This window comes from Bombyx mori, chromosome 26, assembly GCF_030269925.1.
Source record: "Bombyx mori chromosome 26, ASM3026992v2".
In the NCBI taxonomy this organism is placed as follows: Eukaryota; Metazoa; Arthropoda; class Insecta; order Lepidoptera; family Bombycidae; genus Bombyx; species Bombyx mori.
Genome location: NC_085132.1, coordinates 954,061 through 971,661, shown reverse-complemented (window position 1 = coordinate 971,661; position 17,601 = coordinate 954,061). Strand labels below are relative to the sequence as shown.

Sequence of the window (17,601 nt, the reverse complement as noted above, 5' to 3'; positions counted from 1 at the left end):
AGGAATTTCCTGTAAAATACGGATGTACACGATATTTTTAAAAGCAACCTAAAAACCACAATCGCTTAGGTTTGTTTCCTATATTTATACTTTTTTTTCTTTCTTGTGGGTAAATGAGCATACGGCCCACTTAATGGTAAATGGTTAACGTCGCCCTTGGACGTCAGCATTGCTAAGGGCAGAGTGAAAAAAAGATCCAGTGGCTGATTCAGCAAAGCACTGCTCTTGTTAGGGCAGGTGTCAGCGCAGTACCAGGCTGAGCCCTGGGAGCTACAGGTCATGTGAAACTAACATGACCTATCAAGGTTACTAGCAAGAGGCCGGCCAAAAAAAAATTTTTATTATTTTCTTCATAGATTGATGAACATGGGTTAATTTCCCTTGTGAGCAGTCGTGGAGTAGCAACGACTACTCACAACTGAAAACCCTATTCAAACCTCCTTTGGGCATAGTTGTCTCAGGCATTAAGGTGAACTTTATTACGGCGGCGGGTGATGACTGAGTGCGATAGATGAAGATAATCTCAATTCTCAACCTCAGAGCATAACCATCGACCATGTTGGAATCGTGTATAAAATTCTAAGCTTAATAAGCAATATTATTATTGTTGATTTTGAAAATTTATATCTCATCAGAACGTAATGTAAAAAAAAGTTACAGAACAAAATGAAATTGAAACCGACTATTTTTTACTTTCGTATTTTATCGAGCTGCAGTTCTATCCGGTCTAAAGAAAATCAACTAATCAAAACTGTAATCGAACTGTGACTCGAAGCTTATTAGTCGAGATAAATAGCTTGATTCACAAGTCGAAACCCTACAACATTCGTCAATGCTCTAAAAATTATAGTAATCTACAAATCCGCAGTTGACTATAGGAGGAGTAGTATTCGTTCATTTGTAATTTCGTAAAAATATATTATTCAGACAAAGTTAACTGTGTTAAGTGTTAATAAAACAAATTATAAAACAATTCTATATGTCTTATTATATATTTCCAATATAAGATAAAGCGCAATAATGACGCATTTACAATATATGCCGGGTGACCCGAGACTTGTAGATCAATTAGTTTACGAGTTAAAATCTAAAGGAATATTCGATCAGGTAATTTATTTTTGATATGCATCTTGTAAAGTTAACATTTTCGGTACTTTTATTATTAATTCAACCTTCAAGTAGTAAAAATACTTTGTAAAATGTTATTGTAAAGTTTGACATTTCGCAGACGTCCATTCTATTGATGTAAAATCAATTATTACACGAAATATGCTATGTTTTTGCGAGTTATAAAAATTCACAAATATATTAAATGTTTACGTGACTAATACAATAGCTGGTAAATTCATGACAGCTAAATTGTATCTCAAGTCCTTGAAAAGCAATTTGTATAGAAATGAGATGTTGAGTAAAATGAATTTTAGTGTTTCAATCGATTTGAGAAACTTAATTAATTGGTTAATTTAGTGAAAAGCTATACTGGAAACTCTCTTTTAGTTAACAGGAGTTATCAAATTACTTATAAAAGACATTGCAGATAGAAAATGGTTATTTAGTTTATTGTTCGGTGTTATCAACAAATCATCTTCATCTCTATATATAAAAATGAATTGCTGTTCGTTAGTCTGGCTAAAACTTGAGAACAGCTGGACCGATTTGCCTAATTTTGGTCTTGAATTATTCGTGGAAGTCCAGGGAAGGTTTCAAAGGTCGATAAATATGAAAATGTTCGGAATTGAATAAAAATAACAATTTTGTTTTTCCTTTGATGTGTCCCCCATCCGACGAATTCATTTTGTTTGTTTTAAGTTTATTTTATACAAAAGATTATTTATTGATTGAGGCACTACGAAGTCTGCCGGGTCAGCTAGTTATAAATAAAATTGTTATGTCACTTATTACAAACAAAAACAAGGCTGGTTGTAAATTTACATAGGCCGTAATAGGTAATTGGTCAAAAAAACATAGTTTAGTGTTTCATTAGTGCACACAGTGCAAATTTGTTTCTTCTACTTGTAGTCACTCTTATTGTAAATTCTATTTTTTTTATCTATTTTTGTAATGTAACACATTATAATATATAGAATAATGTGAGCTATGATGATTTTACTCTGAATCATTTAATTGCTAAAACTGTGTTCCAAATTGGTTATAAAGTCATGGCATTATGAGATAGTACGGCACTTGTGAAGACCTACTTGTATAAAAAACATTTTGACTTTGGTAGGTAATTATACATTTTATTGTAATGGACCCCCATTGGAAAATGAATTTGCAGATATTTATCTATAAGATTGATGTAGAATTTTGTAGTAAATGCCAACATGACATTACTAATAATTTTGGGTTTTATATTAGTTGACCAAAGTAAATTACTTTTGTTAGCTTTCGATTATTCTGGGCTGACAGCAAAGCATATATATTTGGTGTGAAACATATGTCAACAAATAATGTCTCAAGGTAAGCAACAACCATATAAAATTTGTTTTGCTATCACAGTTTCGGAAAGACTGCATTGCTGATGTAGACACAAGACCAGCATACCAAAATCTTCGTCAACGAGTTGAGAGTTCTGTATCTTCATTCTTATCGCGTCAATGCTGGAAACCCGATCTGAACAAGAATCAACTTAGAGAGAAGTTGAGGAAACATATCTTGGAGTAAGTAAAAACATTTCATTTATGTTTTCAAAAAAGGTCTACATGACAAAGATGAATGATGCCAAACACCTTGAAATAAGAAGTCATAATTACCTTAATTATTGGTTATCTCAATCATTATACTAAAACGCAAGACTGCTCGGCGACAGACAAAAAAAGGGACTTTAGATATTCTATCATCTGTACGCAATGTAGTGTGCAGCTCGCTTAACCTTATATTTGTTTTGTACTTTCTTTGTATTTGTATTGCACACCCTAAATTACGACAGTATTACACGAATTGTCGACTTGAACAGTTCTCTTTTATTTTGCCTACGTCACTCCAATACAGCAAATTTATAAACAATCATTTTGTTCATCAGTTGTCCGTGACCATGATTACTTTGTAGCCATCTGTGACAATTAACTATAATGTATTAAATACGTTGGAAACAATATAATGACAAAATTAAAATACAATATACATTAAAAGTTTTAATTGTGTCTACTCTTGCGACAACCTAAAAAAGTATTGCCGTACATTACTACACTGCATTGAATGCATGCTTGAATCTAAGTGTCATACCTGTTAGACCAGACACAGACAAAGCTTAAACTCTTGAATGTTTTTAGGTGAAAGGGCCCTTTGTGTTCCTTGTCCGCCCTGCCTATTTCTGCCAAGTAGGATGAATGCTTAGGAAATTCTGGTTTGAAAGAAAGGATAACTGTTATGCTAAGAGATTTAGACCTAGCATTGTAACTTCACTTTGTATTTTTATGGGCTCTAGTAACCTCTTTACACCAAGGGGGCCATAAAAACCTTCGCCTCTCAATTAATAGAAACCATACTACCTGCAGATGAATAATAAAAAAGCTATGAATTACTGAAATTGAATACATGTATATATTTTTAATGTTTGTAGTTACATACAATATTTATTTATATTTTTATCTTATTTAATTTCAGTGGCAATTACTTAGAACAAGGGGTAGAAAGAATAGTAGACCAAGTGGTCAACCCAAAGGTGGCATCAGTTTTTATACCACAAGTAGAAGATTTAGTTTACAACTATCTTGGCATAGTCAGAAAGAAGCCAGTACCTGATTTGAATGAAGAGAATAATACCAACCTTCTACCGACAGACCTCGAAGCCGTTAGTCCTGGGTCAGTACATAGTGATGATGGCAAAGATGCCACTGATACCCAAGAAGTAATGGATATCGAAGATGGAAATACTCTTGGAACTGATAATGAAACTGAGAAAAATATTCAATACCCAAACACAATTGAAATGTGTGTTTTTGAATCGGATACCAGCATTGACAAGAGTTGCATACCGTTACCTGACGAGATATTACCAGAAAATATACCGCAACCCGAAAATAGTCCCCCCAAACTGGATTTAGACAAAATTGAACTACCCAAAGAGCCAGAAAGCATTCAGGCGTCTAAGTTTCATACTGATATGTCAGATGAGGTAGATAGGACAGATAAAGAGTATTTCAAACCTGTCGCGAGTGATGACGATGATTCTAGTTCCGATGCGTCTCTGATCAGAAATATGTCCCCATTGACACCAATTAGGAATTTGAATAACGAGAATTCTTGCGACGCCCAACAGGCTTTCGAAAACGATTCAGACGGAAAGGTAGAGGACAACAAAGAACCGTGCACTTTCAGATTCGCCTTAGATCATAAACCAGATGAGGATTCAAAAGATAACACAGAAAAGTCAGACCGCGACCAGACTAATTTGGCTTTTCAATTCAATAATCAAGTTAATATAAAACCTTTCAACACGCCGGTGTCTGACGATAGTTCAAACAGCAACAACCTTCAGATCGACTACGAAAGCGATGCAAACAGTAAAACTAATGTAGAAAATAAAATACCAGAAACCGAAAATTCTGAGGACGTAAGAAAGGAGAAAAAGGAAGAGAAGAAGAGTAGCAGTCACAAGAGTTCACATCGTTCGAGAGATTCCCACAGGCACTCTAGCAGCAGAGACAAAAGATCTGACTCTAAGTATTCCAGCTCTAGAGACAGCAGCAGGAACGATAAAAGTGATAAAAAGAGTAAAGACGATAGTAAATCTAAATCCAGTCACAGAGAGAGAGAGAAATCGAAGGACAGAAACGACAAGAAAGAGAGCAGAGACTCATCGAAACATCGGAGCTCTCACAAAAGTTCAAGCTCGAAAGACTCTAAGTCTCACAAAAGCTCTAGTCAAAGAAGTAGTAAACACGACGAGAAGAAATCATCAAGTCAAAGAGATAAAAACGATAAAAGTTCTGATAAGACTAAAGATGGTAAGAGTCGAGATAAGAGAGATTCCAAGTCCACTTCCCATCGTTCAGATAAAGACAGAAAGAGCAGTTCTCATAAATCTGAAAAAGATAGCAAGACTGATGACAAAAGTAAGAAAAAAGATAAAAAAGATACCGACGACCACTACAGCCTGTCTGGTCGAGGAAATGTGAACAGAAGATCTACAGACCGCGACTCGAACGACGGCAGCTCATCATCGAAAGGCTCCCATAACCCGCCCAGTTCCAAGTCCAGTGAAAGCAAGAAAGAGACCAAAGGGTCCACGTCTAAATCTGATAATACATCATACAGTGGCGATTCTACAAGCCCCAGCGATAAAGAAAACCTTAAAACCACCGAAAGCAACACAATGAATTCTAGTTTCAAGCCGGCAGTGCATGTCGACAACCGTCTCGAGCTTCCTGTGACGCCAGTTCCAAGGTTGCCCTTCGTCCCGGATGTGACAATTAAAAAACCCAAATTTGCCGCCAATTTAGAGGAAGCCAAACGATTGATGAAAATGAGGAGATTCTTGGATGAAGAACAGCGTAGGATGAACCAAGAGGCAGCCCTGCTTCTGGAGTTCCAGGCCAACGTAAGACCAAGTCTGAGTCAAGTCTACTCGAGCATACCCGGACCAGAGTTGGAATTTGCTTGCATCACCAATGTGAACCACGAGACTCAGGCTGATAGTAATACAACTCAAGATTCTGACGTACTCAAAGACTTTCCTGATGATGAGCAAGGCTTTAAAGGGTTTGAATGTCCTAAAGTCAACGGGCAACGCGATCTTAGTGATGATAGTGACGTAGAAAAGGATATAAAACATTTTGAAGAGCTGAGAAACGAAACATACGAAGAGAACAAGCCTTTCTCGCAATTAGTTAACGAGATATCGGAATACAGTCGAGCGTCCGAGAGAATTAAAAATATTAACAACGAAAAGAACACCGATAAGATATACGGAAGCAACGAGAAATTGGATGAGAAATATAAGAATGATTCCGACACTTCGATCATTGATAATAACGATGGCGACAGGAGGAATCTGTTCGAAGTCACCATTATAACTGAGGAATTGTCGGAAAACGAAGACTCCAATAAAGAGGATGCCGTGGAAGAAGCTCCAAGTGGTAAACCAGATGAGGAACTGTTTAATTATTTCGCTGAGCACGAAAAATACGATTCGGAAATAGAACGTCACAAATTCGACACTTTCCTCAAGAAGTACATGAAGAGACCAGGGATCATCAATAAGTTATACGTAATCAACTGCGACAGATACGTAGAAAAGATCCTGAAAGAGATCTCACAGGGTTTTGGTGATTGCGAGATCGTGAATTATCACAAAAACGGTCACATAAAACTGCCGAAAAGTAATGTAATAAAAGAGGTTCATTTGCGAGACGAAGTAGTGTTGCCAGTCGAGAAAATAGATTTTGAGGAATCTAAATCTAGATCGCCTATTTTGAGTCCAGTGAAATCGGAATGCTCGTTCGAGTTGTCGAGCGACTACGCGGCCAAATTAGAGGAGATGGTCAACAGAACTTCAAGGCAAGAAGTAATGGAGATTATATTGGGCAGCGTAATGGAGTCGCCAAGTAAAATGCCGCAAATCGATTATTACGAGGAATCGACCATATTCTGTGACAGTTTGAAACGTAAAATGGAACCGGAGAGCCCCTCGAATATAACTGCACAAGTTCTGACGCCAAACAAGATCAGGAAACTGAGTGAATCCGATCAGATCACGTCCACAACTGAGGGTAAGGAACTTGTATTATTGTATTACCCCACCCCTACACTAAACCTGACATTAACTGCTTCCTGAAGTCTGTAAAGTTCTGAGAAAAAAGTTTGAAGTCTCCATTAAATTTTATAATGGTTATCATAATCTTCAAACCAGAATCCATTGCTGATTCCTATAATAGAATTCACTTTACTCCCAGCATTTAATTTGTATAGTTGGGGTACCTTGTTGGATGCATCTTGTGTTTGCTCCTAAATGTAATACTTTCATAGTCAGGGCCTGGTCTGCGATATGCTATAATGGTCAATTTGATATTTTAGGGTTACCTGAGCCTATAGATGACAGAACTGGAATGCAGATACTTTGAAACGTAATACCAAAGTTTCAATTGCATTGGCTTGTCCGTCTTTCAAACTGGAACCGATGATTTCTTCTTGGCGGAGATAGGCTGCACTGAGTGACCCCCTCGCCTACTGGCTGAGCCTTTGCTCGACCACCTATCCTGATGAAACTGGAAAGGCCTCCGGGCCACGAATGATCCTTCAATCATAAAAAAGTGACCCTATGAATGATCTTTTTTTTTTGCTTGTGTGGTCGAGCTCACAGCCCACCTGGTGTTTACTAGAGCCCATGGACATCCACAACGTAAATGCGCCACCCACCTTGAGATATAAGTTCTAAGGTCTCAAGTATAGCTACAACGGCTGCCCCACCCTTCAAACCGAAACGCATTACTGCTTCACGGCAGAAATAGGCAGGGCGGTGGTACACACCCGCGCGGACTCACAATAGATCCTACCACCAGTGATGTCACCAAATGTCACCACAAGTCCAAATACCGCTGTTCTCATTTAGTAAATACGTTTTAGAAACAGAAAAACATATATCAAACAACAGAGTGCAGAACAACTCGAGATCAAAGTATTTGGGCAAAGCGAGGAGAGTCGGACTGCCTCGGCCCAAAAAAAATAGTAAGAAAAATATTTAATGTAATTTTTTTTTTTTAATGACTTTGGCTCCAACGCCTTAGGCATTGTTTTTGCCAATGTCAAAGTATTTACCAAAATGACCAGTGCTTAGAGAGGAAAAAAATTACTAAATCTAAAATACAAATAAATTTGGTCAGTTTTTAATGTATTTGTTAACGCTTATGACAACGGAGATAGGTGTTATTGCGAGCGAACGGTCCACCTGGTGTTAAGTGGAGCCCGCCTTGAGATTTGAGGTCCATTTCTCAAAATTTATATCTTGAGGTATTGCATAAATTATAATATGTATTTTGCAAGTTTGATATTCATTATGCTGGGTGTATCGACAAATAGGAATTGTTGTTTGGTTGATTAACATGAGATTATTAATATAATATTACAGTAAATGAGTATATCAATAATGGACAGAATTACTGCTTTAAATTTCAAATTGTTATTTAGAACATTCTCGACAAAGAGTTTAGTTATCATGCTACTACAGGTTTAAAAAAGGGTGGGCCTATTTTACTATATTTTTCACACAATTCGATTTAGCATCATGAACCATTGTCTGCATCTTCTAGGTTGTCTTGTAGTCGTTCCGGTGCCAGAATTTAAAAAGTTCCTAAGTAGTTATTTGTTTATCTATATATATAAAAATGAATTGTTGTTCGTTAGTCTCGCTAAAGCTCGAGAACGGCTGGCCCGATTTGGCTAATTTTGGTCTTGAATTATTTGTGGAAGTCCAGAGAAGGTTTAAAAGGGTAGATAAATATGAAAATGCTCGGAATCGAATAAAAATAACAATTTTGTTTTTCCTTTAACGTGTCCCCCGTCGGACGGATTACTTTTGTTTGTTTTAAGTTTATTTTATACAAAAGTTTAGGTCTTTTATTTCTCGATTGAGGCACTACGAAGTCTGCCGGGTCAGCCAGACGGTTATAAAAGTGTCGTCAATTCTGGTTGGCACAACAATTGTTTATCTCCTTTTCTTGTTGTTCCTTCACAGATCTGCCCCACAGCCCGTCCAGCGATAAGTCGGTCGAAAACTACGAACAGAACGCTCTACATTCGCCCAACGGAAAATTGAAGACGACACAGCGCGCGAAAATACAAAGATACAGTACAACTGACCTTTACAAACCGAAACTACACTATTTATCTCGTAGGAACAATATAAGACCGTGAAGTGTTTGTCATTTTTTTGTAACGTGAATACTCATGAGTGCTCACGAGAGCTCACGCCCGGGAAACGAATACCCAGGGCATTAACGTTATGACAGGTGTCGAAATGTCCTTAAATTCCCTGTTTGGTGTGTACGCAGCGTGTGCTCAAGAGTACTCACGGTTGGTAAGCTTCTTAAGTGCTCTGTAACTGTGAATATTGTTGAAGTTTCTTAAATTTTATGCGTTTTAGACTGGATATATTGTATGCTCACGAGTACTCACAGTATTAACCGTTTACTTGCATCGTTAAGGAAAACGGGTTTAAATTTAAAGAATAAGTTTGAACCTGCACGTTCCGCTCTTATTCTAAATATCTAAAAACGCACAGACATCAATCACCTCCCTTGCTTGATTCGAAAAATTTATCCAAATTTAATTAATATATTTTTTTACGATAAGCATAGGAAAACGGCGGAAATTTTTATCAGTTTTAAAACGTCATTTTTTTATTGCTTATATGGGTGGGCGAGCTCACAGCCCACCTGGTGTTAAGTGGTTACTGGAGCCCATAGACATTTACGACGTAAATGCCGCCTTGAGATATGAATTCTAAGGTCTCAGTATAGTTACAACGGCTACCCTTCAAACCGAAACGCATTATTGCTTCACAGCAGAAATAGTAGACAGAAATAATTTTTTCCCCATTACAATATCATTAAATACACATTTTTAGTTTTATTTAAATCTGACATTAAACTCTATAAAGATTACGAATATTTTAGAATATTTGAGATTTCATTATAATTTGATGAGCCTCTGTGAACATTTATTTCGTGTTGCTCATGTTCATTGGCTCACAGTCCGTCGGGAGCAGAAGTTAATATGAGCCTCCATTTTAACGTACAGATTTTTATGTACAAAAAATATAATATTTATTGTCGTTATTAAGAGTCTAAGAGTCTACCCGCGAGTGAATCTGTATAAATTAGATTTTACGCTAAATTAGAAGTAATTTTGCTTTTGATGTCTGATGCGAATGGATGGGATAGTTTAATTAAGGCGCACTTCGTTAGAAGCGATACTGCATGGCTATACTAGTTGGATTTTAGGAATGTAAATAGTTTTGTGAGAGAACATTTCAAGTGTGCTCACGAATGCTCACGGCTTGTAAACCGTTGGCAGTGTATTAAAACTGTAGTCGTGCGTTAAGATTCGTATTCAGGGCCGGATTTAACGATAATGCCACTCCTGAGCACCGGAAAAAAATTCGCCCCAATACTGAAATTTTAATTAAAATTATAGTTTAAATATTTTCTTCTTCAACTTTACTAGTTACAACGGCTGCCCCACCCTTCAAACCGAAACGCATTACTGCTTCACGGCAGAAATAGGCAGGGCGGTGGTACCTACCCGCGCGGACTCACAAGAGGTCCCGCCACCAGTCATTTCGCAAATTATAATTTTTATTGCACGATGTTATTCCTTTACCGTGGAAGTCAATCGTGAACATTTGTTGAGTACGTATTTCATTAGAAAAATTGGTACCCGCCTGCGGGATTCGAACACCGGTGCATCGCTACATACGAATGCACCAGACGTCTTATCCTTTAGGCCACGACGACTACTTAGGTATGGTAAGGTATATCGGCATCATGCGGTATTTGCTCACAAGATCGGAGTTTCCATTCAATTTGTCTATCAGTACAGATGTAGTCCTCGTCGCGGCTGAAAATCGTAAAATGCTTCTACCTTATTAGAGGGGAAAATAATAATTGTAAATATGCTTTAACAAAAACCGACTTCAAATATAAAGAATAAGATATTCCAAAACAAATTGATATACACTAAAAACAATAATCATCGAAATCGGTTGGCGTGATATTGAGTTATTGAGTTATTCATCTATTTGTCGCGCACGTACGAATGCAAATTTAAGACTTATATGGTTTTCTCATGGATACCATTATCAGAACTGGACTAAATTGTAATGGGATCACACGAAAAGCGTCAGCTTTCTAATAAAAAAAAGATTCATCAAAATCGATTCACCCAGTCGAAAGTTATGAGGTAACAAAAAAAAAAAAAACATACAGTCGAATTGAGAACCTCCTTTTTTGAAGTCGGTTAAAAATATTATCATTGTAAGCAAAAGTATTGATTTAAAATTGCAGTACATTGCGTGCTTATTTTTATCAGGCCTTTTCTCTTTCTTTCTGTGTGGGTAATGTAAAGTGTACGGTTATAGTACAGTTTTGACATTGTTAATGTTGCCCTGAAAGAATATGTGATTTGTGAATGCTTAATTTCTTCAAAGCTCTGTAATAATGCAGCTTAGATGTGTTGTACAGTAATTACTCGTAATGCATTGTAGATTTATTTTTGAAATAAAATGTGGAGTCATGACAAGGAATGTTTTTTTGTTGATTAAATAAATAAGAATCGATTTAAAAAATATATATACATATATAAATTCGGATTTAGAATTTAATATTCCACAACTGTATATTATTTTGTAACGGAAAAATAAATTATCATTACTAAATTTAATGTTAAATTCATTGATATTGGTTACAGCTCGCGGGGATAACTCATGTCCGTCGAACTAACTCAAAACGATCGCTTTATTACAGATTTGTGCATTGGTTCACTGAAAAAAGGGTGTTTTTTGTGAAGTCCTCTTAAATCAAATAGTTTTTTTGTAACTTCCCCGAATTTTTGCATCCTTGCTGAATGTCAAAACAAACATGTATCGGCTCTACAAATCTTGTCAATATTTTTTTTCTCCTACATAAGCTGGATGACTTGAGAGGCTATGCCAGCGTAACTGATGGCGTAGGTGAGCTCACGGGGCTCTAACCTGACCTAGCAAGAGCCGTGCTTCGCAGAATGTACCACCGGCTCGGAAACGCGACCCACTGAGAAGATCCGGCGAGAAAGTCAGTGGGCTGTTTCTATAGTTTAGAATTGTCATAAACGTGAACTAGATAATTACCGAATCTATATACGAGCCGTCAACGTTTTACAGGATCTATATGAAAAAATACACATGTCGCCATAAGTTAGGTATAAAATGTATACAATTCATGTTGCGTTTGATCGGAGCGATAAAAGTGAAGTAAATGATCGATCGATGCGTGCAAGTTATTTCCGCGCGTTTTATGATTCTGTGATAGCCACGAGAAAGAACAATTTCATTCAAGATCAGAGAAATCATTAAATCGAAAATATATACAGATAGCAATAAGTTAAAATAGAATAAATGGTTTATTTATGAAATGTAAAGAAAAAGAGTTGGAAGACTTATGAAGTAATTTCATTGTTAAATTAGTTAATTAAATTTTTTATTAACAATAAGTATTATTTAATAAAGTTTTATTGTAACTAATTTTTTTGTTTTTCTTTTCCAACATTTGGTAGGGGCAGCAAGATGGACCACTTCAAATTTGAGCACATTTACTAATGTTGACTTTTGGTTATTTGTAGCTATTGAAAGTTTCGACAAAGACCAGCCAAAAGATAAATGTTCGTCATTTGAGTAAGCTCACATTTAGAAGGTAATTCTCGGGTACACAACCTCCTGCGTTTGCAAGAATGGACCCATTGCAATATTAGTTGTAATAAAAATAAAGCTTTCTATCAGTACTCAATCTTCGTTTAATAAGATAGTTGCAATGTTTTTCTCTATGTCAGGAATTAAAATTAAATACCGCTGGGTCAATAATTTCTGTTAGTTCGTATTCTATCTATCTATCTCTTAGGTTTATGGCGTTTCCTTTTAGATTTCGCCAATGTCAAGTGTATTTAATACTCTGCTTTCTATAGCGGGTAGTTCGTATTCTAAACTAATTGTAAATACAAACTTCAATGTTACCTGACAATTCAAATCACAGCCACGTAAATTAGTGTTTGAACGCTTCGAAATGGCGCAGCAATGGAAAATAGCTGAAGATTCATTCTATTATTATTATTAATTATATTCAAATAGAACATTTTTTGGCATCTACCGGCAAACATCACAACGCGAATACCGGTCACATTCCTGTTATGTATGTTGTGTCGTGTTATGTTATGTACACATATAGATTTTTTTATTGCTTAGATAGGTGGACGCGCTCACGGCCCACCTGGTGTTAAGTAGATACTGGAGCATATACACATCTAAAACGTAAATGCTCACACCTACCTTGTGACATGAGTTCTAAGGTCTCAGTTTTTACAGTACAGTGGCTTTCCTACCTTTTACCGAACCGAAACGCATTACTGCTTCACGGCAGAAATAAGCAGGGTGGTGGTGCCTACCTGTGCGGACTCACAAGAGGTCCTACGACCAGTGATTACGCAAATTATAATTTTGCGGTTTTCATTTTTATTACAAGATGTTATTTATTCCTTTACCCTGGAAGTCAATCGTGAACATTTGTTAAGTAGGGACATACTTCATTAGAAAAAAGTTTATATTCTTCTATGGCATTCGAACACCGTTGCATCGCTCGATACGAATTCAGCGTCTTATCCTTTAGGCCACGACGACCTCAACATGTATTTTGTAGGAACTCTTCTTTTTCTCCACCTTATCTGCCTAGGTGGGGTCGGCACAGCTAATTTTTCTCTTCCATTCTCTTCTATCAGCCGTCATCTCAACATGTATTTTGTATGAACAATAAATTTATATCAAATTAGATAACAAACCTCACAATATGCAGTAATTATTTTACTGATAATCCCAGTTCTTTGAAGAATTATATTGTTTACTTATTATTGTATTTATTATTGTTAATTACTTATTATTGTTGACCATTAAATTGTCCACAGCTAACATTTTCTCGTGCGTTAGGTGTCAGAAACACGTATCTATATACGAATACATCCGGCATCCAGATGCTAACTATATTTCTGCTAATTGCTGAAGCCAGGTCTTAGAAGTAATCTTTGACCACTCCCTTTCTCAGCTCGAGAGAGTATCAAATTAGTTGCTTGCCATTTGAGCCAAATTGGGTTGACTTACCTCTAACATTTAAAAAAGCATTCTTCATTAAATAACATTTATTAAAGAACTGTACATGTAAATTACAATTTTTATTTAATAAACCCAATGAAACGATATAAATAATGTGAAAAGCGCAACATATTATAACAATACTATTTGAATAATACTTTTTTCAATGATTCTATTGAGAATCGTGGACGTTTATATATGTAATTTTACAAGAAAATGTTTGATAATAACCACTATTTATAACAAATAGTTTCTGACTTTTAGTACAAAAGTATTTTCATTTTATAAAGGAAAACTTTTCCTATAGGAGTCTGTATTTATTTGTCCGAAGAATGGAATTCTCCAAATTACTCATAATGTATATACATAATTTAGGAATCTGTCATCGTCATGTAGACGTTTGTCGTTAAAAATAAGATTCCCTCAAGGTTCGTGACACAATGACTGGTCGTCTGAAGCTTGGTCCAGATTTCCAATTACAAGGTATAATAAGGTACAATATCCTGATTTTTGTCTATTCAACGGTTATGATATCTGAAAATGGTTCAATTTATCAAAACTATCAAATAATTAAGTACTACTTTGTGATAATTACAACCCTTTATAAATGTTACTACAATGTTGTGCTAACATAAATATAATGACATATTTCTTTGTATACTTGATATAAGAAAATTAGATCAAGAGAAAGTATATTGTCATGAAATTTACTAAACGACATGATTTTGATGTAAAATGGGGTAAGAACTCTGGGCTGGTACCGAGTGGTATAGACATAGGGAAATGCATTTAGCTTTCTTCTGACTGGGTATTTTATGGTCTAATGGTATTATATAATGGCTTCAAATCATAATATGCAGGATATTGGTTCAAAATTTTGTGGTCTCACAGTGTGTCCCACTACCAGTAAATTAAAATGAATGGAAATACTGCTAATTTTACTATTGACATTTTTTTCATTAAATTGTAATCTTCATATCCATTATGTTTTATTTAATATAATATTTCTATATAATTACCAACTACGAAATTATATTATATTTAAAAATAATGATATCATATTAAAATATTCAACTTAAGCATGGGCTACTACGATTCACATCCTGTGAGCTCTTATTAAACCAAATCCAGCAGTAAAATCCAAATGGTATTTTTGTTCAGTTCAAAACTGTTCAATTAGGCAAGTAAGACCAAAGAAGCCATCATAATATAGATGTTAAGAGATGTGTCAGAAAAATACTCCCAGCTTTAAGAGGTGCTAGGTTAGGCTACTAATTTGAGAGTTGAACAAAGATGTAGACAAACATTCAAATGTTTTCATTTACATTAGTCATTTGATTTCAGGGAATCAAATATTTTAGTTCAAAAAGTGATTGAATTTTACTTGAACATTAACATTAAAATATCTTTACACTTAAATATAATTCCTTTTTTCATAAATTGTGTAAAAATAATCATCAAAAATTTATATTCATTTCATTTTTATATATATTTTAAGAGGCAGACCAGATGGTGAGTAGTACATGACATAGGCCATAGGATAGACACCAAAATGAGATTTTAATGTTTAAAATAATATCAAATAAGCTTTATTATTTAATTTCAACTGAGCTTGTTTGTACATCATTTCTAATTTTATGATGTTTATGTAAAGAGATAACCAATGGAAATATTTTATAATGATAATATAGGTTGAAGTCAACATCATTAAAGCACTCATTAGCTTTTGTGCAGCTTTCATTAATGTCATATTTTACATTTAGTAAACTTACTCCTTAACATTCACTCAATTGTAGCTACAGTTAAGATTTCAGCCCTTGAACTACAATATCATATTTACAATTTGTTTATTAATTGCTCGCTGTCTGCTTCTGCAAGCCAGCAGGGTCCATTATAGGTGGCTGCTTCTTAACTATACCCGAGAGTAAGGTTTTGATCTGGGCAATGGCCCGGCCTGGGTTCAGACCTTTAGGGCATGTGCGAGTGCAGTTCATGATTGTATGGCAACGGTATACCGAGTATGTGTCCTTGAGTTTTGATAAACGTTTCTCAGTGGCTTCATCTCGGGAGTCAATGATCCACCTGTAGGCCTGCATGAGGACAGCAGGGCCTAGGTACTTATCTCCATTCCACCAGTAGGACGGGCAACTCGTCGAACAGCAAGCACATAGCACACATTCATAGAGACCATCCAACTTGACGCGGTCCTCTACGTCCTGGAGCAATTGAGTCTCCTTACCTTTAACAGCTTCATTTTCACGCTGCAGCCACGGCTCGATAGACTGGTACTGCCGGTAAAAGTTGGTCAGATCGGGGACCAAGTCTTTGACGACGTACATGTGAGGTAGAGGATAAATCTTCGTCGGCTTGGAAATGTTTTGATCGATATGGCTGATGCAGGCCAGAGTGTTGACGCCGTCGATATTCATCGCACAAGAACCACAAACGCCCTCTCGGCACGAACGTCTGAAGGTCAGGGTTGGGTCTACTTCGTTCTTAATCTTCAGCAAAGCGTCCAATACCATAGGTGCGCAGTCGTCCAAATCCACTTCGAAATTTTGCGTATAAGGTTTCTTGTCGGGCTCATCGGGGTTCCATCGATAGACTGCGAAGGTCTTAACACGTTTTGCGAGGGATGCTGACGTAGCAAACGTACGCAGCTGCCCGAAGGTACCAGTCGTCAGCCTAAGCAAAGGCATTATGTAATGCTTAAATCACAATAAAAATATTTAATTTACACTACGTTAAATGGTCTAGACTCGTGGGTTTCACGGTCTAGCACAATCGTACAATATTAGCGTTCGTAACTTGTTTTGTTACTATTATGTCGAGTCGATTTATACCACCAAACGATAATCTTTTGAATGCCGAGTAGTGAATGGAAATTTTGATCGTTTGACATATTTGTTACTTCATTTTGACATTTTGTTTAATTCATTCTATTCGAAAGGCCAAGGGAACATAACTATTCTATACGACAAAATTATTTTTTATGAATTTACCAAAAGTTCGATGGATTATTGAAAGATCGATTTACTGGTGGCAGGACATGTTATCAGTACGCATGGGCATGTACTACCACCTTGGCAATTTCTGCCATGAAGAAGTATTGCTTTTCAGTTTGAAGGGTAGGGCAGCCGTTGTACTGTAAACATGTGACCTTAGAATTCATGTCTCGAGGTGGGTGGCGGCATTTACGTTGTAGATGTCTATGGGTTCCGGTAACAAGTTAACACACATCTAGCAATAAAAAAAAAAGATCTCGAGAAACCTTGTCTAGTGATTTGTTTTATTTTATCAACTTGTGCACTTTTATAGACGCTAAATCAACCGGTTAAGCGACAATTATCAAATGTATAAATCAGAGCAATCAGTTACAAGACAGAAAACAATATAACTTGATACGTTGCATTCTGAAAAAGTATTGCGGTCTGGCGGTATAGAATATTAATTAAGATTCATTTGCTTTGACAAGATCTAAATAGATATAAAAATATAAAAAATAAATAAGTTTTAATTTTACAATACTGTCTATTATTTTATGTTTCCTGTTTGTGTTTATTCAAAATGTACATTGAACTTACAATTAATTCACAACATGTCATTGTGACTATGAGCTCTTCTTAGTTTTTAAGCTAACAAAAAAGATGTCACCACCTACTTTGAGTCATGCCTAAGTCTCAATTGTATAAATACTGTTTGTTCTCCCCGCTACTGGTTTGGTTGGCATCCAATTCGCATTGGAAATAGGCAGGGTGGTGATATCTACCCAT

At 36.1% G+C, this 17,601-nt stretch overlaps 2 protein-coding genes across 3 annotated transcripts; one reads left to right on the top strand and one right to left on the bottom strand.

Annotated features, from left to right (window-relative positions):
* The first annotated feature begins 569 nt into the window (after window positions 1–569).
* On the top strand, window positions 570–12,217 carry LOC101745842 (biorientation of chromosomes in cell division protein 1-like 1). 2 transcript variants are annotated; one of them, XM_012696245.4, is made up of 5 exons: window positions 572–1,107; window positions 2,500–2,660; window positions 3,607–6,713; window positions 7,567–7,668; window positions 8,675–12,217. In XM_012696245.4, the coding sequence occupies exons 1-5, from the start codon at window positions 1,021–1,023 to the stop codon at window positions 8,851–8,853; spliced, it is 3,636 nt and encodes a 1,211-aa protein (XP_012551699.1). In that variant the 5' UTR covers window positions 572–1,020; the 3' UTR covers window positions 8,854–12,217. The 2 variants fall into 2 exon arrangements, with proteins under 2 accessions (XP_012551700.1, XP_012551699.1); XM_012696246.4 differs by lacking the exon at window positions 7,567–7,668 and having other exon boundaries at window positions 570–1,107.
* Window positions 12,218–13,857: 1,640 nt separating this feature from the next.
* Window positions 13,858–16,981, bottom strand: LOC101746165 (uncharacterized). The gene has a single exon (XM_004932955.5). The coding sequence runs from the start codon at window positions 16,525–16,527 to the stop codon at window positions 15,679–15,681; it is 849 nt and encodes a 282-aa protein (XP_004933012.1). The 5' UTR covers window positions 16,528–16,981; the 3' UTR covers window positions 13,858–15,678.
* Between the last annotated feature and the right edge of the window lie 620 nt (window positions 16,982–17,601).